Genomic DNA, 25,706 nt, shown 5'->3' with positions numbered 1-25,706 from the left:
AAGATGTAGACTATAACTCAGGTCTAAAAAGGCGCCCAAATCTAGGCTTAATTGGATTTTTTTGTTTGTTAAGAAAACATAACATTACGCACCGATGCGCGCATAACCAAGGACTCACCAACGTTTACCCAAACTTTTAAACATAAAAAAAGCATACACTTTACCAACATAATGTTTTATTAATAATGAGATCAGCAATTTTACAATTTGCAATGTACACTGTCAAGTCTATTTTGGATGGGCACTATAGTATACGCGATACCAAAATTGGGGCCCAGTGGTATGGTCTCTGCTGCCATCGCGTGTTCTTTTATCGTATTGTGAGGATTTGAGTTAACTATATTAGTGACGCCAGTTCTTGAACGATTTTCGAGGCTCCAGTAAATGATGACACTGACCGACTCACACTGAATCAGCTAGGAACCCGCAAAATTAACAAAGCGTAACTTTGTTCTGACTCACAGCAAAAAAGGTAACTTTTACATATAGTAGCCTACTGCATAGCTTACATAGTCGGGTTAACTTAAAACAGGACGCCTGCAACAAACTAACAGAGACCATTGTTTCTGGTATAGCTATATAGACTAAGCGTTGAATTAATTTTGGGAAAAACGATTGATGTCACAGAGTTAACTACATTTGGATTTGGTCGTAACTGAAAGAGGAAATGGTCTTGGAAAGGTTACAGCGGATGTAGGTTTAGACCAATGTAACTATAGATGTTTTATTAGGCTATATCATTGTATAACTTCGCGGGTAGGCTATTACTTGAATTTACCTATTTATCAAAACTATTTGCTTTATCCACCTGCACCAGTCTCCACCAGTCTCTTCGATTGACTGTCTGCCCCTTACAATCCTCACTGCACCAGAAGACTTGCGCCAAGACGAGCTCAACAAAGCTAGCCATCATCATCATAATGTCAGAAACGGAATCGCAAGCCACCGCCTCATCTCTCCAAATATGCAGGTAAGTGAAACGATACCATGTGTTAAGAAAATTATGTTTTTTTTAATGAATGACATATTGGATGAGTTCCAACGAGTATAATCCAGAGCAGTTCAATATGGTGATACCGGCGTGCTGACCGGTAGTACGCTTGGTCCACTTCGCTATAATTTTATTCCGGCAAGTGTAGAATACACAGAGGTCACAAGATCGACATCGACCCAATATAATATGATCAAATAACCTATAGTTAGTATTATTAAGGGTATGGTACGACTACAGTTCGCAAAATGGATGCAATCAATCGCATGTCGTGTAAATGACCTTATCAGGGATGCTTGGGTAGGATCACCGACCGGCATACGAGGCGTATATGAAAACAAGGACATACTGAGGTTGTTCAAAGGCATTTAAGCATAACCCACACCAAGTACTGTAACCTAAAACAGAAACGAATAGACTAGCTATTCATTTGAATTGGGCACACGCCAGACCAGTTTATATCGAATGGTTTAGCCTAATTTTAGCATATTTTAAGCCACCTTTCAGTTTTATTTTTTGGGGGGGAAAGTAACGCGAACCATCGAACAGGAGCAGGTAAATATTGAAGTTAACACATTTTTTGATCGTTTTTGTCGCCGGATTTGCGTTCTTACATCAGTGTCCTTTTGCACTGCATTATGGGTCAATGTTATCATCCTCCTAAAGGTGGAAAGTGGCATTGCACCACACTGAGAGGGAAACGCATTGCTTGTTATATGTCTAATGGAGGTGAGACAATATAGACAATATACCGTCCATACGCGTAGATCATTAGCCAAAGCTATCATTCGTCTCCTCCCAGGAATTAGTTTTGCCCTGCACTTAGGCAAGTGACTTGAGAAGGAAATAATTTTACAGAATTTCATGGAGCAACAATGTCTGTTACTACTGCCAGGTAAGAAGGGACAATGTTTTGCTTGTTAAAATTCTCAGATACTTTACTGGCAGCCAATGCAGTGAGCCTCAACCTGGATAAATATGATTGCACTTTCAAGTAGTGTTAGTTAAATACTTCTGGTAGTGTTTTCTACAAGTTTTATGTTCTTACTTAAGGTTGGCCTACTGTGCAGCTAGACCATAGGGCATGCACAATATTGCTCTCCCAGCTCAGGCCTTAAGTTAAAAAACGTAACTTCAGAGTTTCATTTTTCTTTCTGATAGCTAGCCAGGAACAGTCTACAAAAACAGGGACTGTTTGTCGAAATGGAAACGTCTGGTCACCATGAACAAAGAACATGCCTCAAGTAGCTAATTCCATTTTCCATGGGGAGCAGGCTGATTGGAACACCCAGTCTATTTCTGGCATTGTCAGCGTTTTCCAAACATTCTGTTAGTCACCATTTAGTAATTATAAACAGTTGTAAAGATAGTCAGCAATACTAAGAAGGAAACACAACAAAATGCAAAATAAACCTTAGCACGCAGAAGTAATAAGGATTAAGAACATTCTACTTTGTAGCCGGGTTACTAATATTGAGTTTTTAGGATGGCCTTATTGAATAAAGTATACCAAATGGGTTCTTTACAGGTGGACTAAAGAAAGTTGTCCATACAATCTTTACCCTTGTCTGATGTCCTCTGCACTTTTAATTTCCAAGATCACTCTATATTTGGCTCCTTTCATACTTCCCTCAAATCTGACCAGTCTGCTAGTCCCTATTGCTGAGAGGCATCCCCATAGCATGATGCTGACACCACCATGTTACATGGCAGGGATGGTGTTCTCAGGAGGATGTGTGGTATTAGGCTTGTGTGCTGAAGCCAATTTAAAGCACTATGTTTTGTCTCATCAGACCAGATCATTTTCATCCACTTGGTCCCACTCTCCCAGGAAGGCCACTTTTGTGTAGTGCCTCCCAGGTCAGCCTGAAAGACTGTAGGCTTCTGGCTGGCCTCTCTGACTAGTTCCCTTCTTGCCCAGATACTCAGTTTTTAGGATGCCTTGTTCTAGACAGATTCACAGTTGTGCTAGGTTCGCTACATTTCTCAATAATGGATTTTACTGAAGTGATGGACTGCTCGGCACTCACGCTCGTTACCGTTCCGACCTGTTCAACACTCATGGCTTCGGAAAACAATGTTCCGAGACGTGGTCCTGAAAACAGGTGTTGCCGGGTGCCGAAAGATCATGTGTTATTGAACGAATAAGAGACCTACTGTCTCAGGTTTGGAAAACCAGGTGCAATAACAACAACTTGGAATGAGTGGCGTCACTTTGTTGCAAGTAAGCCTATTCAGTAGTAACCGTAGAAATGTTCTATCGTCTATGTTAATATCTCTTTCAGTACACATTGCAGCCTTTACCGAACACCTCATTACCAATTTCGGTAGTAGGACCACAAGTGAATTGCAGCGGTGGCTTGGTGGGTAGTGTTGCAGACTTTCCTGCAGAACTACACGTTCAGATCCTGGTTATTTTTTCCCAATTGAAACACAACCATTTATTGTTTTTAAAATATTCCTTTCAATTTGTGCATTTGGAACAATGTGTTGAGTAGTGACAGGCTGCTGTGCACATACACTCAATACTGAATTTCAACACTGTTCTGAGACTCACTGCACTAGAACTATGTTCTGAAACACTTCTGGTCACATGGCTGCAGGCGTCGAAGCACTTTGTCACATGACATTGAACAAAACCAGTGTTGTTTGGGTGTCTGACGCCTGACTGTCTCAGGTTTTGAAAATGAGGTGGCAATACCAATGACTTTGCAAGGGAGAAATTTGTAAGATTACTGAGAGATTGTGAGAGTTAGCTGTGGGACAAAAGTTAGCCTGGTTAGTAGTAACTAGTTTTTAAATGCTTGTTGCAAAGTGCATGTTTCCACAGTTCTCCAGTACCTGATCTCTATTAAACCATGTATTTTTAGGTTTTTTCATTAAAAAACAATGTATGTTGTTGTTCAAATAATGCTTGTTTACTATAAAAGGAATAGGAATAAAACCCTTTTCACCCACACAACTTTATCATGTAAAACATTATAATGGAGGTTAAATGAAAAGCAAGCTGAAAGGCAAGTGTGATACGAACCCCATATTAGGATATACTTTCAGTTTTCAATTGGCACACACCAGACTGTTGAGCCAAGATATCTTGAACATTGAACATCTGATTTTTATTTTGTCATGCAGATGTCACTGTTGAGTAAATATCTTGAGCATTTTGTATAATGTTGACGCAAATGTTTCCATTGTCTTGGTGTGAATTATGTGATTTCTACAGACAATTGGTTGCACCACAGTTCATTCAGGAAAGGGGGGGGTGAATACTTTTGAGAGGCGCTCTATGTATGTATTAATATATGTGATGTATGTGGGGCGATGACATGACATGGCCTTTTTGTGGTCAAACCATAGACTGTAAAAAAAATGGACGACGCCCTTTCGCTCTTTTCCATTGGTGAAAACTGAAGCCGCCAGTGTCCCGATACGGCGCTGACATCTTGGACTTGCGTCTGCGCAGATAGCGATCTTGGGACCAGTTCTGCGCAGTAGTTATGCGCAGTAGCGAGCAGGAAGTAAAGCCGTAAAGCCGCGAAATCAACGGCCCCACCCCTGTGCCCCGCCCTCACTCTCCCTCGCAGAATGCGCATACCGTAATCAATTGCAAGTCCAAGTACAGTACAACCTTTGCTTGTTAAACCTAGACGATATGTTATAGCCTAACTTACATCATGTTTAACCTTAATTTAGAATAGGCCTAATACAAAAATAATTGGTAACTTCTAGCTAACGATCACCTGCTAGCTATTAACATGGCTATTAACGAGGCTTGTTGTCTTTTAGCTAACGTTAGCTAGCCCATTACATTTATTTACTAATTAAATAGCTTATAAATTTAACTTACCGAAAAAAATTCAAAGATCGATTGGAAATGCCAGATCGGTTAGCACAATGTACTGCAGAACAACCCATTATGTCCGTGTGAAATTATATCAATTATAGAAATTTAGAGATTAAATGTAAAGTTCCAATCTCCTCAGTCCTCCGAAGATTCAGTGGCTCCTCGGCTCAGATAGCTGTCAATCACAGCTGTGAATCACGACGTCACACCACCGTTTTTAGAGCGTTAAATAACTAACTAAAAACCAACTTATTTTAAAAACAAACTCTTGAATTTACATTAGCGTGATACAAACTACAGTAAATGACAGAAACCAGCTTCGGAAAAAAGATATTTGAAGGGTAATTTAATTGTTTAGTTGGTCTCGCGTCCCATTGAATAACATGGGGAGGGCGGGGTTTATGACCTATACTGGGACCACTCACCAGGGGGCGATCGAGACGTTTTGGCTTCACTTTTCAGGGCTTGTGCGGCACGCTTGGGTCAAACACAAATAAAAAATTTTTTTTTTCAAAAAACGTATTTTTTAGATTATTCAGAACATGCTGCTTTATGTGAACATACTCAACATTCATGCAATTCATCACTTAGTTTTTCAAAAATGTTCAACAAATAAACTTGAATAAAACAAAGGAAAATAAATGCAACTTTCCTCAATACAGTTGTTTGTTGACCCTTGGGGAGGAGGGGTTCTTGTTCAATCAGGAAGTACTGAAAACACCTCAGTAGGACATAAAAGGGTTAAAATGTGAGTGTAAAATCTTTTTGACACTCCCGTTTCAGTTCCCTTTCCCAGTATGTTTTGGTGTGACGCTTTGTACATAAAAATGCTCAGATAAATGACTCTTTTGTCATTATTACTTTAAATCTGTTACCATGTTGCAGCGGGTATACTGCTAGGATGCTAGTGCAGAAACACAAGGTAAAATCTTGTGCTAAATGCAGGAAACCTCATATAGTGTGACACTTTATCATATTGTGTGACAGGTTTTGCTTGTCACTTCATGTGATCCATTTGTCACGCCATATGTTATGAACTGTATTTTTGAACACAGAATAATTATTAATTTGAGTTAACTATTCTTGTATTTTATAAATATTAGCTACGTTTAATGTATGTTTCATCCTTTTTAACTCCCTTTTTTTTGTCTATCATCACACGCAAACAAGTGAACTGGGCTGATGTTAAATGCATATAATACACGTTTTTGCTTTGTCAAATTGTAGTGTGGTGTGGTTCATCCTATGGTGTGACACTATATCATTTGGTGTGACAGTCAGAATTGTTACTAAAAAAAGTTTTGTTAGTGATAAATCATGAGAATCTCAATGGAACACATCTAAAATTGTATCAGAAAGAGTTTTGTTCGATTTATTACAGGGTTTGTTGGAATTAATCTAAAATATATTGAAAGATTGAGACCAGATGTCTGACTGTGTGATGATTAAGAAAAATAATATAAATGTAATGAATTTTCACAAGGAAATGCAGGATCAGAGAATATTAATGATAAAGAATTATGATCAAGTGAGTTTCTTAAGAAAAGTATACCCCATTTCCATTTTATATACAATAACTTTCAAGTCACACCATATGACAATTTTAGGAACTAATACAACATTGGTGAATAAATTCCGATTCCAATATAAAATTTGAACGACCACATAGATCTTTGTAAATCTAAGAATAAGTATAAAACAACTCAATCATTTTCATGTCAGAACTTTTTCCAATTTTAATGTGACCTATAATGTGAACAATTCAATTGAAAAACAAACTGAAATCTTTGAAAAAAGTTCTGACGTGATTTATCTTTGTCTCATTTTTTTATATCACAAGAACCTGGCATTTTAACAGGGGTGTGTAGACTTTTTATATCCACTTTATTTGTGATAGAATTAAGGAAAGCATTCTCCAATATAGTAATCGACTAGACTTCACTGGAAAACAGGTGTATGTGGAGTGTTTGCCATGAACAGCTGTGTGTTTTACAGATACATTTCCCACTAGTTAAGCCTGTTGAGAGAACATGAGATGTGTTTATGGAGCTGTTTCCTCACTGTGTTTATTAGGCATCAAGGGGAAAACTGACTGATGTATTTTAGCACAACCTGGCCTTGTCCAATAAGAATAGCAAAAGTTCATATTCTGTTTGCTGATGGAAATGTTCATGTTCTGTTGCCTAACCCTATTCCAGACTGATTGGTGATGCTAAACCTTAGTCAGTCAATATTATGTTCATAGAACCTGTGTACATGCACTTTTGTGGAAAAGGGAGTATTTTTTGAAAGTAAGTTATGTTTTGTCTTTTCCCATTCCCTGCTCAGATGAACTGTTTTGTATGTGTTTGCATGATATTTTGATTGTCTTTGAGGCTTGTCAGATGCACTTGCCGAAGGAGAGTCTGCACCACATTATAATAATTTAATTGACATACACCAATCATTTAACTAAGAATTTGTCTAATGTTCATACAAGTTAGCCTGCATGGAAAATTGAGGATAGCAAAGAATCCTTATTCAACTTTTTGATAAGTAACTTTTGACAACAAGGGATTCTTAGGGTCTCCGTTAAAGGTTTTCAACATCTGGGTACAGGAATGTATATCGTATTTGTCCTGGTAAAATTTGTGTTGCTGTCATGGCTATGGAAACAGTTTGTTGTCCCTGTTGGGTTGCCAGATACTTCCGTTTGTCCTTTGTTAGCAGAGTGTGTGTCATCGTGTTGTGTTGAGAAAGAGGGGCTGAATTAGACATAGATGGAGGTGCTCTGCTTGTTTATCTGGTTAATCTGAAAACATGGACATGTTTGTATTATCTAGTAATTTATCTATCTCCTATGTTAAATGGCTATTGCATCATCCAGTAGTTGATTTTAAAAATGACAGATGTAGGATCTGTCTTTCCAAGGCAGTCTGTTAGTCCAGAGTGTTTGCCCAGTCCCTCCCACCCAGGTGTTGGTGCTACATTAGAGTTAAAGTGGAACTAAGGCTGGGGCCTGTACTACTGATCCAATGGTTGACTCATAACCCCCAGTCCCTGCAGGGCTGGGCAGGTTTAGGATCATTCAGTATTTTAAGTAATTATCTGAAAAGTAGTTTAATGTATGTTCTGCACTTTACTTTGTAAAGAAATGGTTGAGATATGGGTTGAACCTGTTGCCACGATTGAATTTGAGCCGCATGTCCAGACATTTCCCCAGACAGACACTTGTGCTTGGCTCCAGTCTGTACCACCCTGTCTTCTCAAGGCCCATTCCTGGACAAACTTTTTTTTTTATTGTCACTATACTTTCCTTGTTCTAGGTATCAATCTAGTTATATTTGAACGTTTTATTTTCTGAGCCCTATCTGTTTGACATTTGTCAAATGCTTTTGTCAATTGTAATTCATGTTGTTTATTAGGCTACCTCAAAGGTTTGAACACAGTTGCTCATTTTTACTCTTTTCCACCCTGCAGAATAATAATGAAGACCTCAAAACTATGAAATAACACAAGGAAACATAGTAACCAAAATACATTTCATATTGTAAATTCTTTAAGGTATCCACCCATTGCCCTGATGATGGCTTTGCACACTCTTGGGCCAAGAAACACGATTAAAATGGACATTAGACCGATGGAAATTAGAGATTTTCTGGTCCCAACCGCCGTGTCTTTGTGAGACACAGTGTGGGTGAATGGCTGATCTCCACATGTGTGGTTCCCACTGTGAAGCCTGGAGGAGGAGGTGGGACGGTGTGGTGGTGCTCTCTGTCATTTATTTTGAATTCAAGTCGCACTACCAGCATGGCTACCATAACATTCTTCAGTAATATGCCGCATCTGGTTTACACTTAGTGGGGCTATCATTTGGTTTTCATAAAAAAGGTACTGGCAGTGTTCTGGATATTTCTCGAACAAATCAAGAACAAAAAAAAGCAATATTTTCCTCAAATGTGATGTTATTGTGTGGATTTCCAGCACTTGTACTATTTTACCCATGCCATGCATACCATAGACCTCTTTCATGTAACACGTTATTGGTAGTACTATGATAAATGCATTGCCAGATTCTCTAAAATCTCCCCTTCTTAATACAATATTTCCTATCTTCCTCACTAACTATGGCACAGGCAACCACATGGAGGGCAGCTCTTGTTTGCCAAGCTGCCATGGGGCTGGGCAGCAGCAGGCGTGCTACAAAGCTAGTTAGTCAGGTAATAACTGAGGCGGGGTCAATGTGATGTCAGTGTATGCTGTATTTGAGGGTTGTTAAAGGGACATGAGTACTGAATGAAAGGAAGAGAGACTGGTGGACCAGGCACAGGCTTTTTGTAGTTACAGGCAGACAGACAGACATTTCCTCAATCAGCAGACTGGAGATGGGCCCCAAACAGCAAATCAGCAGGTAGAGTTGGCTTCTCATTCTCACATGTGTGCACACACGTGCACACACACAGACACACTGCTTTTTTTCATCAGAGGCCATGAGCATGAGTACCTGTCATTTGTCATTTGGCCAGTTTATTAAAGAGATTATTAAGACTATTCATTAACTTCCATGGTGATTTTATTTTCCCTTTGTACATTATTGACATTTGTGGCTGCAATTGGCATGATTGGTGTTTCTGGTTAGTCAGGTGTATTCTGTAATGTCCATTTTTAGTTTGGGAAAGTGGAGGGAAAAAGGAACTGCCTTAATCTTATTTCAGATTTGTGAAATACGATGGGGTGTAATAGTTTTGGCAAGTTTGGCTGCCACTAAAACTGGTTCACTTCATTGATGATATATTGAGCCTTTGGAAAGTAATTAGACCCTTTCACTTTATCCATATTTGTTGTGTTACAGTAGTTTTTAATGTATTAAAACAGATTGCCATTAATCTAGACAAAATACCCCAAAATGAAAAAACAAAAACAAGTTTTTAGAAATTTGTGATAATTTATTGAAAATATAAAAACCGAAATTTGTACATAATTATTGACTCTTCAAAACCTTAATTGAGTACTTTGCAGAAGCCCTTTTGGCAATGATCACTGCTTTGAGTCTTTCGGGGTACAGTGTCACCAGCTTTGCACAAATGGATTTGGGGAGTTTCTTCCATTCTTCCTTGTAAATCCTCTGTGTGTCTGAACTGCGTTCTTCAGGTTTCCCAACAGATGTTCAATGGACTTTGGCTGGGTCACTCAGCCTTTGGCTGGGGCACTCAAGGATGTTCACAGGCTTGTCACGAAGTCACTCCAGGGTTGTCTTGCTTTTGTACTTTGGGTTGTTGTTGTGTTGAAAGATGAATCTTTGCTCCAGTCGGAGGTCTTGTGTCCTCTGGATCATGTTTTCCTTAAAAGGGGTTCCGTGTTTTTCTCTGTTCACTCTTTCCTCTAATCTTAACAGTTTTGCCTGGTTTACTTTGTTCAAACGCTAACAATCTAAAACTGTCTGCTAAATGGTCAAAATGTAAAATGTTGGCAATGATGCCTTTTTAAAAATGTATTACTATTATATTTCTGGCATGCCCTATTTACTGACCCTATTTATCAATATTGATAATGAAATCATTGGAGCGTGTGTCGTAACTGGCTTTTTGGGATAAGCCCTGCGAACAGGAAGTGGAAACACATCAGCATGGTGCCGCTGAATGAGAATCATAACTGATCAGTCAGACTTAACAGCAGCGATATTGCAAATGTGATGGGAGACAGAAAAACTCAGTCTGTTTCGCAGGAACCACAGAGATTTGCCCCAAGACATCTGGGATGATTAGCTGAGCACGCTGTTTGTGTTATTGTGTGTGTGCGCGCGTGTACGCGTGTGTTTTGATCACCTCAGTAATATTGGGAACGGACTATGGACTAGTCTTCATCCATTTGTGTGTTTGCTTCGACACCATGTGCCCGCAGCATGTATTTGCCGCCACATCTTTTTTAGGTAGCCCGGCAGAATAACCATTCAGGTTAGGAAGCCGTTGGACCGGTTCTATATGAATGACATCGGTAGAAATATGACAAGACATCCGTCATGTTACTTGGTAATATCTTGTTAGAAATCAGCTGTTTCATATGGTGGTTGAAATAATAATTGCGTACCCGGTCATCAAGGGAGAGAGTAATTCTGTTACTTAGTGCAGAATTTGATAGTCTATTGTTCATGATGTTACAGACTCCATATGTGGTCTTACAAACTCGATCTCGTCTCAAAGAAACTTCCGGTTGTCCTCTACTTTATAGACAATGCAACCCAGAATACACATCACAGGCCCATTGGCTGATTACCGTCGCGCTTTGACTGAACGGGAAATCCTGTGTACAGATAAACAGATGTTCTGTTGTAAACTAAACATATCAAGCATACAATCATACAATTCTACAATCTGAACCCTGCGACTCTTTTGGAGACTGAGATCATCCTTGCTCCATCACAGCTGTTGTGCTCTTCTGTCTCAACCACTTGACAGGGTTGCTCATGTATACTTTTACTTGTGTCACAGCATCAAACCTTGACACCGCCAAAGAAATCTGCTGATAATTCATTTGACTCACCTCAACATCAGTGATGCATAGCATGCGCGAGGGCAGATCCAACCTTGTATCACCAATCCACATAAGAACAGTTACTTCCAATGTAAATAATCATGGCCGCTTTGGCGGGGTGGTTTTTAGCAAATTGAAATCAACTTGAAAATCAAGTGACAGGATAAGCTGTTTACGGTTTTCTGTGTGACAACCTCCATATGAATACAACAACAGGTTTTTGGCAACTTTATTTAGGCGATATTGGTACTGATATTATTGTTACGGAAACAAGGATCTTTGTGGCTGCTTCAGTAATTTAAAATAGGTAGTCAACTGCTGCTTTGGGTTGTAAAGTGTTAATAATGTGCCACCAGAATTTGTCCTGTCTTTGGAGTTAACCCAAATTAATGTTATTAGGAGTCAAAGTTTCATAGAAATTACATTTCTATTCTCAATCAGTTCTTGTTGAAGCCTTCCAGGAAATCATTCTTGGAATCAGAACATTTCTCAGAACGTGAAACCTTTAAACGTCTGCAAAATGTTGTTTTAGTTAATGCAAATGACTGCAAAAAACACACTGTATTACCATTGATTTGTCAGCAGTGCCTTTCATTACACTCTACTGTTAAGTGGACCTGGCCGTTTTGAGACTGCTTCTAAAGATGTTACTACAACTACACACCTAGACAGGATGGATAAGGTGCCCATGTAGGAAACTCTGATAAGAAATACTTTGTTGAATAACAGTAAATCCTTGTATTGTGTTATAATTTGTTCTGCTGCCCTCTTCTGTGCCAGGATCATGCGTCCCGATGATGCCAACATAGTGGGCAACGTGCATGGTGGCACCATCTTGAAGATGATTGAGGAGGCTGGGTGCATCATAGGAACTCGCCACTGCAACACACAGCCTGGGGTAAGGGTGTGTGAGTGTGTGTGTGTGTGTGACTGGTGTGTGAATGAACATGTATGTATAACAGAGGTGCCAGGGGAAATCATTTGAAATGTTTATGGAACTTTAATTTTGTGGTTCTTTAAGAATTCCTATCAACCATAACTAAATTCAAATGTGGTTTGCTTGCTGGGTATGGTTAAATATAAGTGTTTCCTGTGTTGCAGGTGGGACAAGCTAGCCAAATAAGTTAGTAAATGTTGCTTAATCTTCATGGGCACAAGAACCTTCTTCAAAGTTACAGAAAGAAAATGAGGAAATCATTTTCTGACAGAACAAGTTTATTTTCTTCCGAAACCAATTTTTCTATTTGAAAGGGTAATCTTTCCAACAGGATTTCCTCCATGCGCTTCAGACTGTACACTTGTCTAACCAGTAGTTCAACAAGATTTTCTACTGTCAGTTAAACACAAATGGCAAGGCATTTTTGAATGAATGATTATAACCTGTCATGTAAGAATTGTGTGTCCTGTGACAGGAAGGGTTGGTATTTTATAGAGTGAATATGGTCTCCCTCCAAGACAGGTGCTACAATTTACTATGAAAAGTTTAATTGAATGAAAGTCTTTTGTTTGGAAAAACAAGGAGCACAAATTATACAAGGTCTGTCCACACAGCTGTGAATAAGTGAACATACAGTGAGGGAAACAAGAAACCAGGCAAGCCTAGTTCAGCCGGACCGCAATAGAAAGTGTTGCCATCTCGAGATTCAAACCCGGGTCGCCCACATGAAAGGCTGTGCCGTTAACCACTACACCACAGAACAAATCCTCTTTCGCCATTGGCCGTTTTAATAGTTAATTGGCCATTCGTGAATGACCATACAGTGAAAGAGGATACAGTTAAACTATCGTTTCTTACTAAGTTTACCTCCACCACAAATTGCGGCTATTTATTACATTTGCCACTGGCTGTTTTAACAGCGTATTAGCCAGTAATAATACCGGTATCTACTAACTTACTGGAACTTACTGGAATAGTCATAAGAATTGAGCAATTGCTAGCGAGTCTGCCAAAGCTATTTCATTTCAGGGCATAAGAACATATTATATGGCAAAACAACATACTTTTTTCTTTCATTTGTGAATTCAATTTATAAAATAACTATCAGTAAAGGTGACGATAACTAACTTTTTCATCAAGTGAAAAGAGGAGAGAATCGTGGAATCTACCAGAAATAATTAATAAATGTCGTTGCTCTCAATAGATTTGAACTTAAGTCTTCCACATGAGATGCATTGTCTTTAACCACTACGCCACGGCATTACATGATTCAGCAGTCGCTAGACTCGCTAGGATTGTGTTAAACTGACTAACGTTTCTTATTAAGTTTACCTCCACCATAGCGTGAACTGTATTGCTTTTGCCATTGGCTGTTTTAACAGCTTATTAACCAGTAATAGGCTTACTAGTATTTACTAACTTCCTAGGAATAATCATAGGAATTGAGCAATTGCTAGTGAGAATGAAGATGAACTTTTCCATGCCAGAAACAGTCACAATATAACCGTATACAGTTTCAGTTAAGGCTTACTATAATGTAACTACTGTATGTTAAGCCAGCAAATGTGTTTGTCTATCCTGACCCAAAACGCATGCATGTATGCGTACTTTGAAAATCCACCAGAAACAGTCGCAATATAACCATAAACTGTTTTATTTCAGGCTTAATATGTAGATACTAATGGTTTTAGCCAGCAAAGTTTTCCTCTATACGGAATAATTCATAATGCTTACTTCGCTTTGCCTGCGAGGAGATACGACCTCGGGACCTATAGGTCACCAGTCTGCTTCTCTAACCGCTATGCTATTTAACAAGGGGTAGTCAGTCAGTCAGATTGTACCAATAATTGTATTATTGGTACAAACTCTTAAAATCTAAACCGGCACAGCCAGAAGAGGACTGGTCACCCCTCTGAGCCTGGGTACTCTCTAGGTTTCTTCGTAAAATTCAGCCTTCTTATGGAGTTTTTCCTAGCCACTGAAATTCAACACTACTGTTGTTTGCTCCTTGGAGTTTAAGGCCGGGTGTCTCTGTAAAAGCACTTTGTAACAACTGCTGTTGTAAAAAGGGCTTTATAAATACATTTGATTGATTGATTGAAACAAAGTAAAAAAAAACTGTATGTTTAAGTTTGTCTGGATAAGAAAATCGGAAAAATTACTGAAAAGTGAATGTAGATACAAACTATTAGAGACGGAAGAAGGAAAGGTTTCATACTGTCCCAACAGTAAGCTGTTCCCATTATTTAATGTAAACCATCCACTGGGTGGCTCTCCTAAGCTGTGAATGTCTGCATGACTTAAATGGCCATAGACTCCATTTAGTCCTTCTAGATAAACAAACACTGTAACCATGAACAAGGACTGGTTGTACACTATTGATCTTATGACATTAAATAACAGATTGTAAAATAGTTCAGTTTGATTCCCAAGGCAATCCCAGTTCAGAACCACTGCCACAAATGATGCACAATGCTTGTCTGTTCTTAACGCCGGTATCTGTAACCAAAATTGCATTCTCTCTCTCTCTCTCTCTCTCTCTCTCTCTCTCTCTCTCTCTCTCTCTCTCTCTCTCACATTCTGTTCCTTAGGACCGCTGCGCAGCGCAGCTAGCTCGTGTGGAACGTACTGACTTCCTGTACCCCATGTTCATAGGAGAGGTGGCCCATGTTAGTGCTGAGATAACCTACACCTCCAATCACTCTGTGGAGGTACAGGTCCAGGTGATGTCAGAGAACATCCTCACAGGTAACTATAGCAATAGTCGTTAATGAATGTTATCACATATTCAATTGGAACACTTCCTGTCTCACTGCAGTCATTTTTAACGACCGATCTGTGAAATATTGTACTTGGAAAGAGGCTTTCGAAGAGTTAATGAATTACGTCATTGTGTTTCGCATTGATCAGTCGCTAGGGGGCAGTACAGCACAACTCAAAGAAAAATGATGAAATAATAAGCTTATGCTCCTATTGTGTACTCTTGGAGTTCAAAATGAAAGCTCAACATTTATGTTGCTTCCACAGGCAGTATTTTTACGTACATATCCTCAGTCATTAAATTGTAGTTATTAACTGTCCCAGCGGACATAATTGGCAGGAGTTGATCACACGCTTGTCAGTGGAAAGACATTGTGTTCACATGTTTATGTTTTGGATTAGCGATTCACTTGATACATTGCAACAATGTTGTGAGTGCAGGTCTTTGTATCTCAGTGTATTATGACATTAGCTGTTTATCCACATACCTGTGTGTGTGTCATTGTCAGCTGGGTGCACTGGCACAAAATATAGTACGCTGTTAAAAGTTGGATTGTGGAGGGTATGTGCACACCTGCACACTGAAACTAATGGACACCCTTGTGATTCAGATACACACACACACACACACACACACACACACACACACACACACACAGAGCGGCTCCCCGTGGATGGGCGAACAGTGCAGTCACACGGCCTGACATGCTCTCCTGACCCTGAAACGTCAGCCGACATGACAATTCTGTGAATGGAGTTGACAGCCATGCTTGTCCCAGTCCCAATCGTGACTAACTGAGCACTTCTCGGAATCAGAATCACCTTTATTTGCCAAGTACACGCGCACACGGTCAGAGTTTGACTATGCGTAATGAAGCTGCGAATGGTAGACAACATACAGAGACAATGCACACAAGAGTTTGCCACAGCTTACAGACATTATATGCAAATTTGTGCATAGCAAATATATATCATGATTGGATGTTGAGTAATGCCTCTGAATGCAGGGAGATGGACAGAGTGCACATGCAGTGTTGGGCTTTTTTCCCTCCCAGTTCAGAGTTGGCTTGATGTGGTGAGCAGTGTTGTTATTCTTTATGGGCAGATGGTTGTTGGTGAGGGCTATGGCAAGAATTTCAGGTAGTGGGTGGTTTTGGCCAGGGATCATATGTGACCTTTATATTAAGCAGCAGGAGACAATCCAAAGATCATCTTTTATGGACAATTCCAGAATTGTCATTTGTGTTATGATCGAGGGCTAAGCGTAGTAGGATATTTACTATCAGCTATTCACTTCTCTGAATCCTACTGAAGAAGGCCTATCTATAGGGTTTTCTGTTTGGGTAATTGCTTAATCACAATTAAAGCAGTGGATATACTCTAACATGCTAAGCTAAAATCCTGGTGGGTGGTGAGGAAACAAAATAGGTTTTCCCTAGTTGGCAGTTTTTCCATGTGGCAGGTTAGGAGACGCAGGGGCAGAGCGACAGGTTTGACAGGTGGAGAGAGAGAAACTAACGGATGCTACTAATGCTGTTTCACACTAGCACTGCTAAAGACACCGTTCAGTTAGAGTCCTTCCTAAAAGAACCATGGAGGGAGCCTGTTTGTGGAGAGGACACTTCCACAAGTTTATTCTTCTTAATTTCAATGAATTCGTTAGCTTTAAAATCACTATCCCACTAAACAAGTATAGAGTGAGGTACAGTATATTCATGTGTTGCAGCATGTTTCTGTTAGGATACCCCCACTCTGTCAGTTGTAAATGTGTCAGAAAATTGGCCCTGCACTCCTAAACAACATGCTTTCCTTTCAACTTCATCAAAGGCTGTCGAGAAAATAGGGTCTACTCTGTATGTAACATATTTTGTTTTGGGAATTGAGGATCGTGTTGCGATGCTGGCCCAGTTCCATATCGCTCCACAGGCTTCCACTGTCCGGCCACTGGGCTTCCTCACCCGATGGGGAAGGAAATGTCAACTTGAATCTTTAGATGTGTACGTCCAGTATAGCCTGCCTGACTGCGTATCAGGTGTATGTAGCCTTCGTGTCTATGTGGGTTTGGGTGAGCACATGGTTGTGAATGTGAATGCTAATTTGTATTTGTGCCTACGTGTGCCGTCGTGTGTGTGTGTGTGTGCCGTCATGTGTGTGTGTGTGCCGTCATGTGTGTGTGTGTGCCACCGTGTTTGGTGTGTGTGTGGTGTGTGCCATGGTGTGTGCCGTTGTGTGTGTGTGTGTGTGTGCTGTGTCAGTGTTTGGCCCTTTAAAGGCTCCTGCAGGGCCTAGGGGAAGAGAAGCTAACGGGAGCAGACATTATTTGCTTCTGTCATTTCCACTCAGCGTCAGGCGTCACAAACAGCGGCCCACTTGGCCACAGACGCTAAGTGTGTGTGTGTATATGTGTGTCAGAATGGGAGTGTGTTTTTTTGCATGTGTGTACCAGGCCTCTGTGGACACTCGCCTCTCATCATCGCTTCTACATCTGCATCTGTATGGCTGTTTTCACCCACTGACATTTCAGATTTTGCCTACTAGAGCCATTTTGTTTTTACCATTCCCTCCCAAGCCTACATGTCTATGTCATTGGTTATTTGATACTGTAACATATTAGGATTGTTTTTGGACAATCCCTCAATATCTCAATATAATATTTGCCCTAGATTGCAGTGCCTGCACCAAAACCTAAAACTATTTTGCATGTATAACTTTTTCTCAATCTTCATTTTAAATTTAGAGCTCATTTGTTTTCATCATTGTTGTATCTGTGACAGTAGTAAGTAAAAAAAAAAAGTTTTTTTTATAAAATCCCAGTATCCAAGCTTAATAAAATAATTGTGGAAAATGATTGGATTAAATGGAAGTCAAGCTTTAGTTTTTAGTGTGAAAAGGTGTATGTGCGCGTGTGTGCACGCACGTGTGTGTGTGTGTGTGTCACCCGACCGAGCACCCAGGTTCCTCACAGCCAGTCAGTGTGCATCTCATCAGCGTGGCCTCAGTCACGCCCCCCAGGGGTACTCTGGGTCCTGTATGCACAAGTTGTGATGATTGTCCCCACAGGGTGGGCCAGACACACACACACACACAACATGCATACACACATCGCTGCACATGCACCGTAAACACACAAACATATTCACATGAACGCACACAGGCTTTAAACATATTCACATGGACGCACATACACTTAAACAGACTATTGAGCACATTTACGCACGCAGCTGACTGGAATATATTAGCATGAAGCATGGCAGTGTTATCATGATTCTGATGCCTTGCCCACACGGCCTAGCGCATGTGCCATAAGGAAGCATTAGCACAAACATGTGTCTCTCTCTCTCTCTCTCTCTCTCTCTCTCTCTCTCTCTCTCTCTCTCTCTCTCCATCTATCACACACACACAGATACCTTCTGTGTGCTCCATATAACAATCAAATGAACCCACCTCAACAATATGTGGCGTATTTGGTACACAGAAAAACGCAGTGCCTTTACATTTCATCATTTAGCAGACTTGCTTATCCAAAGTGACTTATACAGTTAATCACATCAACATCAACAGCGCTCACGCACACACACACAAACACACGCTTGCCCCCCCCCCCACACACACACACACACACACACACACACACACACACACACACACACACACACACACATTTGGAACAGTGTTGTCATACAAGTACAAAACCGATACAGTCACATTTCAAATCGTAGGTTGCAAAGACCTTTACTCTACTTCTGACTGACTTTTTCACGTCAGGTATAGCCTATCTACAAAAGACTATGTAGGACTTTAGACTGCATTTTATTTTATGATTTGCACCTTTCAAACAAAACAATAAGACAGAAGGTCTTGTGCTATGAGAAATAACTTTTTGTTTCAATCAGACAAATGTTGAATCCATTCAAAAAGCAATTATTTTTAGTTTAAATTACTCTGTACTGGATTTTTTTTCTCTGCTCAGCAGGCCAGCAGTTCTGCAGTTGTTCTAGCTTGGCTCATCTCTGTGGAAAATCTGGTTTTGATCATCGGATCAAGTGTTCATTCAAGGCTGTACTGTCTTTGTACTTGGAAAATATTGTTTGGAAAGGCCAGAATAGGAAGAGAAAGACAGTGACCATGGGGCCATCTCTTCTGGGGGGTTTTAGTGATCAAAGTTACTGGGATGAGAAGACTAGGGAAGGTGAATGTAGGCCAACGTTGGGACACAGTCTAGTGTTGGTTAGTCAAGAAGAATAGTCTCCTTACTGAATGCTTCTGATTTGTTTTCCTCTATGGTTACTAGACAAACTAAATACACATTTAAAACACATTTATGTATATTTTGGTCATTTAGCAGAGATGTTTATCCATAGTGACTTATAAATAATTGTCTTGCTTAGTATAACAGCACAGGACTACGTTAAGGACTAATGTAACAACAACATGAGAAAACAGGACTACGTTAAGGACTAATGTAACAACAACATAAGAAAACAGGACTACGTTAAGGACTAATGTAACAACAACATGAGAAAACAGGACTACGTTAAGGACTAATGTAACAACAACATGAGAAAACAGGACTACGTTAAGGACTAATGTAACAACAACATGAGAAAACAGGACTACGTTAAGGACTAATGTAACAACAACATAAGAAAACAGGACTACGTTAAGGACTAATGTAACAACAACATGAGAAAACAGGACTACGTTAAAGACTAATGTAACAACAACATAAGAAAACAGGACTACGTTAAGGACTAATGTAACAACAACATGAGAAAACAGGACTACGTTAAGGACTAATGTAACAACAACATGAGAAAACAGGACTACGTTAAGGACTAATGTAACAACAACATGAGAAAACAGGACTACGTTAAGGACTAATGTAACAACAACATGAGAAAACAGGACTACGTTAAGGACTAATGTAACAACAACATGAGAAAACAGGACTACGTTAAGGACTAATGCAACAACAACATAAGAAAACAGGACTACGTTAAGGACTAATGTAACAACAACATAAGAAAACAGGACTACGTTAAGGACTAATGCAACAACAGCATAAGAAAACAGGACTACGTTAAGGACTAAGTTAACAACTAAATAATTTGTTAGTGAGTGATTATGAAGTGATCAATAATGGATGCAGTTGTGATCAACTGTGCTGCTGAAGTCAATATTTGTTGCATTTTTAAGAGATCAGATGATGGCAATCAATGGTAGTGTATCAAACATTCACTTATGCAATATTATCCATTTGAAATTCAGACCTAGTGGTCTAAGAACATCGCATGCTCCTTGTAGGTTTTAAAGGTCTTGAATTGGAGTGGGAATTGCTCACATTCTGACTTTTCCTTGATCTCTAATTCCCTCACCCCCTCTCCTACAGTATCGTGAAGTGGTCCAGTAGAGCTATTTATAGCATAGTGTCAGTCTTGGTGAGCTGAGGATATGTAAATATTCTTCTGTTTCCTCCTACAGTATGTGAGGAACTTATTGAATGATAGCAAGCAGGGAGCTAACGAGGCCATGCGAAGCACGCCCGATTCTGTGCGGGGTTGGCATGGCAACACCACATGTCTGCACAGCTCTAACTTGGGTGTAAAATGCAAATCCCAAATGTAGTCTTGTCACAATTCCTCTCCCACTCAGCAGCCGGCCTAGGTCTTTATTATTTCATGTGGTGTGCCAACCAACGCTACATACAGAAGCAAAAGCATCTACTGATGCTCTTTGGTGCTAGAATATTATTATAGATGATGGCTAATAGTAGACAAGCATTTGTTTAAATGTGATGTGTTACAATATACACTCACCTAAAGGATTATTAGGAACACCATACTAATACTGTGTTTGACCCCCTTTCGCCTTCAGAACTGCCTTAATTCTATGTGGCATTGATTCAACAAGGTGCTGAAAGCATTCTTTAGAAATGTTGGCCCATATTGATAGGATAGCATTTTGCAGCTGATGGAGATTTGTGGGATGCACATCAATCAATCAATCAATAAAAATTTATTTATAAAGCGCTTTTTACAACAGCAGTTGTCACAAAGTGCTTTACAGAGACACCCGGCCTTAAACCCCAAGGAGCAAACAACAGTAGTGTTGAATTTCAGTGGCTAGGAAAAACTCCCTAAGAAGGTCGAATTTTAGGAAGAAACCTAGAGAGGACCCAGGCTCAGAGGGGTGACCAGTCCTCTTCTGGCTGTGCCGGGTGAGATCATCCAGGGCACGAAGCTCCCGTTCCACCACATCCCAAAGATGCTCTATTGGGTTGGGATCTGGTGACTGTGGGGGCCATTTCAGTACAGTGAACTCATTGTCATGTTCAAGAAAACAATTTGAAATAATTCGAGCTTTGTGACATGGTGCATTATCCTGCTGGAAGTAGCCATCAGAGGATGGGTACATGGTAGTCATAAAGGGATGGACATGGTCAGAAACAATGCTCAGGTAGGCCGTGGCATTTAAACGATGCCCAATTGGCACTAAGGGGCTTAAAGTGTGCCAAGAAAACATCCCCCACACCATTACACCACCACCAGCAGCCTGCACAGTGGTAACAAGGCATGATGGATCCATGTTCTCATTCTGTTTACGCCAAATTCTGACTCTACCATCTGAATGTCTCAACAGAAATCGCGACTCATCAGACCAGGCAACATTCTTCCAGTCTTCAACTGTCCAATTTTGCTGAGCTTGTGCAAATTGTAGCATCTTTTTCCTATTTGTAGTGGAGATGAGTGGTACCCGGTGGGGTCTTCTGCTGTTGTAGCCCATCCGCCTCAAGGGTGTGCGTGTTGTGGCTTCACAAATGCTTTGCTGCATACCTCGGTTGTAACGAGTGGTTATTTCAGTCAAAGTTGCTCTTCTATCAGCTTGAATCAGTCGGCCCATTCTCAACAAGGCATTTTCGCCCACAGGACTGCCGCATACTGGATGTTTTTCCCTTTTCACACCATTCCCTTATAAACCCTAGAAATGGTTGTGCGTGAAAATCCCAGTAACTGAGCAGATTGTGAAATACTCAGACCGGCCCGCCTGGCACCAACAACCATGCCACGCTCAAAATTGCTTAAATCACCTTTCTTTCCCATTCTGACATTCAGTTTGGAGTTCAGGAGATTGTCTTGACCAGGACCACATCCCTAAATGCATTGACGCAACTGCCATGTGATTGGTTGATTAGATAATTGCATTAATGATAAATGAAACAGGTGTTCCTAATAATCCTTTAGGTGAGTGTACAACACAGTTAATATCTAAAACATGCTGCATACAGTGAATTCCAAAAGTATATGGACAGTTTTTTGATGGTAGTCTCTGCATTACTGCAGGAGTCTGTTACCGGTGTTCAACTTGAGGATCAGGATACATATCTAATCAGAATAAATCTATTAAACCTCAAGAACCAAACATCCAGGTTACAGTTTGCTAAACAGCAACAAAAGAGCCTGTAGAGTTCTGGAAGTCTTACGGACAGATGAGACAGCAATTTACATTGTACTTGCTCTGATCCACAGTATGTTCCCTCATCTGTGAAAGGGTTAGGGTTAAAGGGTTAGGGTTGTTTTGGCCTCTTTGGAGGTCAAAACAAAATTCTATTGGATGTATTGGATGGTTTTCAAATATACCTCCACTCACAAGCTTGTTGAAGGCGGGCTTAGTGTGGTTTCATTATTTATTCGAACTGGATAGAACATTTCCTGACCGTTTTTAGTTCCTACTTAGGGTGCCACATATCAGAAAAGAAGCAAAGATGGAGGAAAAACTTTCTGTTTTGGAAGAACTGTGCTTTAGTCTAGGGTGACTACATTTTCAAACCCCCCAAACCCGTACCGCACGTTAACGCATGTGCAGATATATGCGTTGGTCATTTTGTGTGCTTTTTGAGGAGCAGGGGCTGTATTCACTGTCCTGTATGTTTTTCAGCTCCTTTGAGCTTTGATTAGAGTTGTTGCTTTGCTAAGCGATTCTATGCAGTTGTTTGTTTGGCTCCAACTCATATGTGGAAACATTACAGTATTTATATTATTTTAGGATCCTCTAACTGGGACAATTTGGTAGTAAATGTTGAAAACCGAGACGCTAGTGTTTTACAGATATTTCTCTGGACACGGGACACCCAGCTTTTCTTGAAAATCGCAGATATGACAACACTGCACTGAAGGCATATTTTAGTGAGCACCTGCATAAGCCCATCCCAAGCAATGCATTTAATTGGGTTAATGTGTTTTGAGACATCACTGACAAAAACGTATATCCCACCCCTTTGCAACAAAATAATATAGGTATTCCCCAGGCCTAGCTACATTCTAGGCCTGGTTTAAAAGGGTAAGGTCTTAGAAACCCATGTAGCAAATATGATTAATTGACGTTACAGGGATTTCAAAAACAAACAAATTCATTTTGGTAGCGCCGTATGACAGATGTTTAATATTAATGTGCAATGTATGTACTAGTCAGAATTCTCAGAGCAAAAGCTGTTTATATACGGGTGCGGTAAATACTATGCTATAGTATGCACACAATGCTATAAAATTAATGGTGCGGTTTATACCTGGTTCCGGTTATAAACAGGGAATTAGCCTACTGTATGTGAATGTACTACCTCTTCTGCTAAGAAGTCACATTTTTTATGGTTTGGTGTGTCATAAATTAAGAATATGCTTCTGATGATGCTGCTAATTTTAACAAATGCAAATTCAATCATACATCGGTTATTTTTCCATATTATTAACAACAGCCTAATAAAAAGTTAACACAACAATTTGAAAAAAATATAAAGTAGATCATCTTGTCATTAGATTTTAGACTTCATCAACAAAACTGCAACAGAAAATAAATAATAATAAAACAAGGTGCATGGAAGAAAATACAATAAAAAGTACTATAGCAGATTGGTTGTCTATTCAAATGAAAGCACAATCAGATCTGGCATTTTAAAATACACAGCCGATACAATCATTAAATGTTTTGCCTTTAATCTCCCAATAACGATTGCTGGACCAGATGATTGCACTTGGTTAGCTATAAAAAAGGAATTTCAGATTGAGCTAACATAAGTAGCATCTATTGTGAATGCAGTCTCTGGGAAGTTGACCTTGGTAGGGAGGAGATGTTGTCTCCATGACAACTCTGACCGGAAGCAATGCATTTCTCAATGTTGTTCAACACTTGAAATATCTGTTTCCTTTCATTGCTTTATTTCTGGTTTCATTTGAACCAAGGGACTGTGGGGACCCTAGTTCTGCATGTTCAATAGGGTTTGGTAATATTAAAGGAACCAAGATTTTAGCAGTGTTTAATACTCTAGTGATTTCATACCAGGGATAGTAGGAGTGCTGGGTTGTTAACTATATTACCTTATATCTTTCAATGATGGCTGTTATTTTGAAAAATAAAATCTGAGTTAGCGCTGCTTGCATAATATCCTGGTGCTAGAAGAACGGTAATGAAGCTTCGAATGGCCATCACTAATGGGGGTACTTGGCCTATCCACTTAAGAAGAATCATGAGACCATCCTGGGAAAATGCACATGGGAGTATTTCGGGGTACTCGTTGCAGGTCCGAAATCATGGTACAACTACCAAAAAAAGGTTGGGAATCACTGCTTCTTATCATAGTTTGTATGGGTACAAGTGTTCTCTCACATACAGCGAATCAGGAAATGGAAGGACAATGACATTCAGCCAAACAAGTTACATTTGCTGTAGTGCTTCCCTTTACTAGCGGTCAAACATTCCATTCTTACTGTGGAGATGTCATTAACTGAAATCACTCATTTTGCAAATAATAGCCCTGTATGTTTGTAGGCAAATTAGTATTATTTTTAAAAATTGCAATACTTTGATCTAAGTCAGAAAAAATAGCAAGGCTAAGGTTAGCTAGCTTTAATTGAATGGATTGCTCTCAATATTAGCTCCCTAACTAAAGTGTAAAGCGTGTATTTCATCTAAAATCTGTCTGGCGACATAAAAAATGTATGAGAGTGCTGCAAATTATTATAAATTATTAGCTACTAATTATTTGTGTTCTTTAGAGATTGTCATGTTTTCAAGCCTGAGCAATGCACGTTAGACCAAATCTAGATCAGTCCCCATTGAGGATGCATTGAGTAGAATAATTAGTGGGAAATCAGCCCTAAAATAAAATGTACAAATATTATACTGACAAAATATGCCCATGAATAGCACAACATCTTCACACACTGTGAGGCTACTTTTAACTTCATTGATTATAGAAGCCTGGTTCTGTGTGATGTCATAATATTGTTGAGGATCCCTGCAGTTTTTCCGGGAGGGCATTAAACCCTGTCTATACACTCACAGGGTCTATGAAGATGACCAACCGGGCCACCCTCTGGTACGTCCCGTTCTCTCTGAAAGATGTGGGCAAGGTTACGGAGGTGCCTCCCATCAAGGTAGGTCAATGCAGAACAGAAGGAGGAGGTGGACTCTGGTATAAGGTCAGTCCCCCATGTTATACCTTAATAGTTCATATGAGGGTGTTCGTTCTGTCTAGTATGCTAACCCGGAGCAGGAGGAAGAGGGGAAGAAGCGCTACGAAGCTCAGAAGATGGAGAGACTGGAGACAAAGGAGAGGAATGGGGAGCAGCTCATGCCCGTGTCTGCCCCAGGTAAATGCCACTGCCTGGGGG

The 25,706-nt window shown here is 40.0% G+C and overlaps 1 protein-coding gene across 3 annotated transcripts in view; it reads left to right on the top strand.

The window, feature by feature from the left end:
* The first annotated feature begins 337 nt into the window (after nt 1-337).
* The window catches only part of acot7 (acyl-CoA thioesterase 7), a 56,331-nt gene continuing 30,962 nt past the window's right edge, over nt 338-25,706 (top strand). For 2 of the 3 annotated variants that reach the window (XM_010875673.3, XM_010875671.3), the window contains exons 1-6: nt 338-472; nt 818-970; nt 12,126-12,243; nt 14,874-15,030; nt 25,378-25,469; nt 25,571-25,685. In XM_010875673.3, the coding sequence (XP_010873975.2) occupies nt 921-970; nt 12,126-12,243; nt 14,874-15,030; nt 25,378-25,469; nt 25,571-25,685 (532 nt within the window). In that variant the 5' untranslated portion in view covers nt 338-472; nt 818-920. Of the gene's footprint in view, nt 473-817; nt 971-1,640; nt 1,887-12,125; nt 12,244-14,873; nt 15,031-25,377; nt 25,470-25,570; nt 25,686-25,706 lie in introns of those variants that run through there. The other variant, XM_010875675.3, reaches the window with a different exon arrangement.

Source organism: Esox lucius, chromosome 12 (genome assembly GCF_011004845.1).
Source record: "Esox lucius isolate fEsoLuc1 chromosome 12, fEsoLuc1.pri, whole genome shotgun sequence".
Lineage (NCBI taxonomy): Eukaryota > Metazoa > Chordata > Actinopteri > Esociformes > Esocidae > Esox > Esox lucius.
The sequence above is the reverse complement of the archived record's forward strand: the minus strand, read 5'-3'. Positions and strand labels throughout refer to the sequence as shown.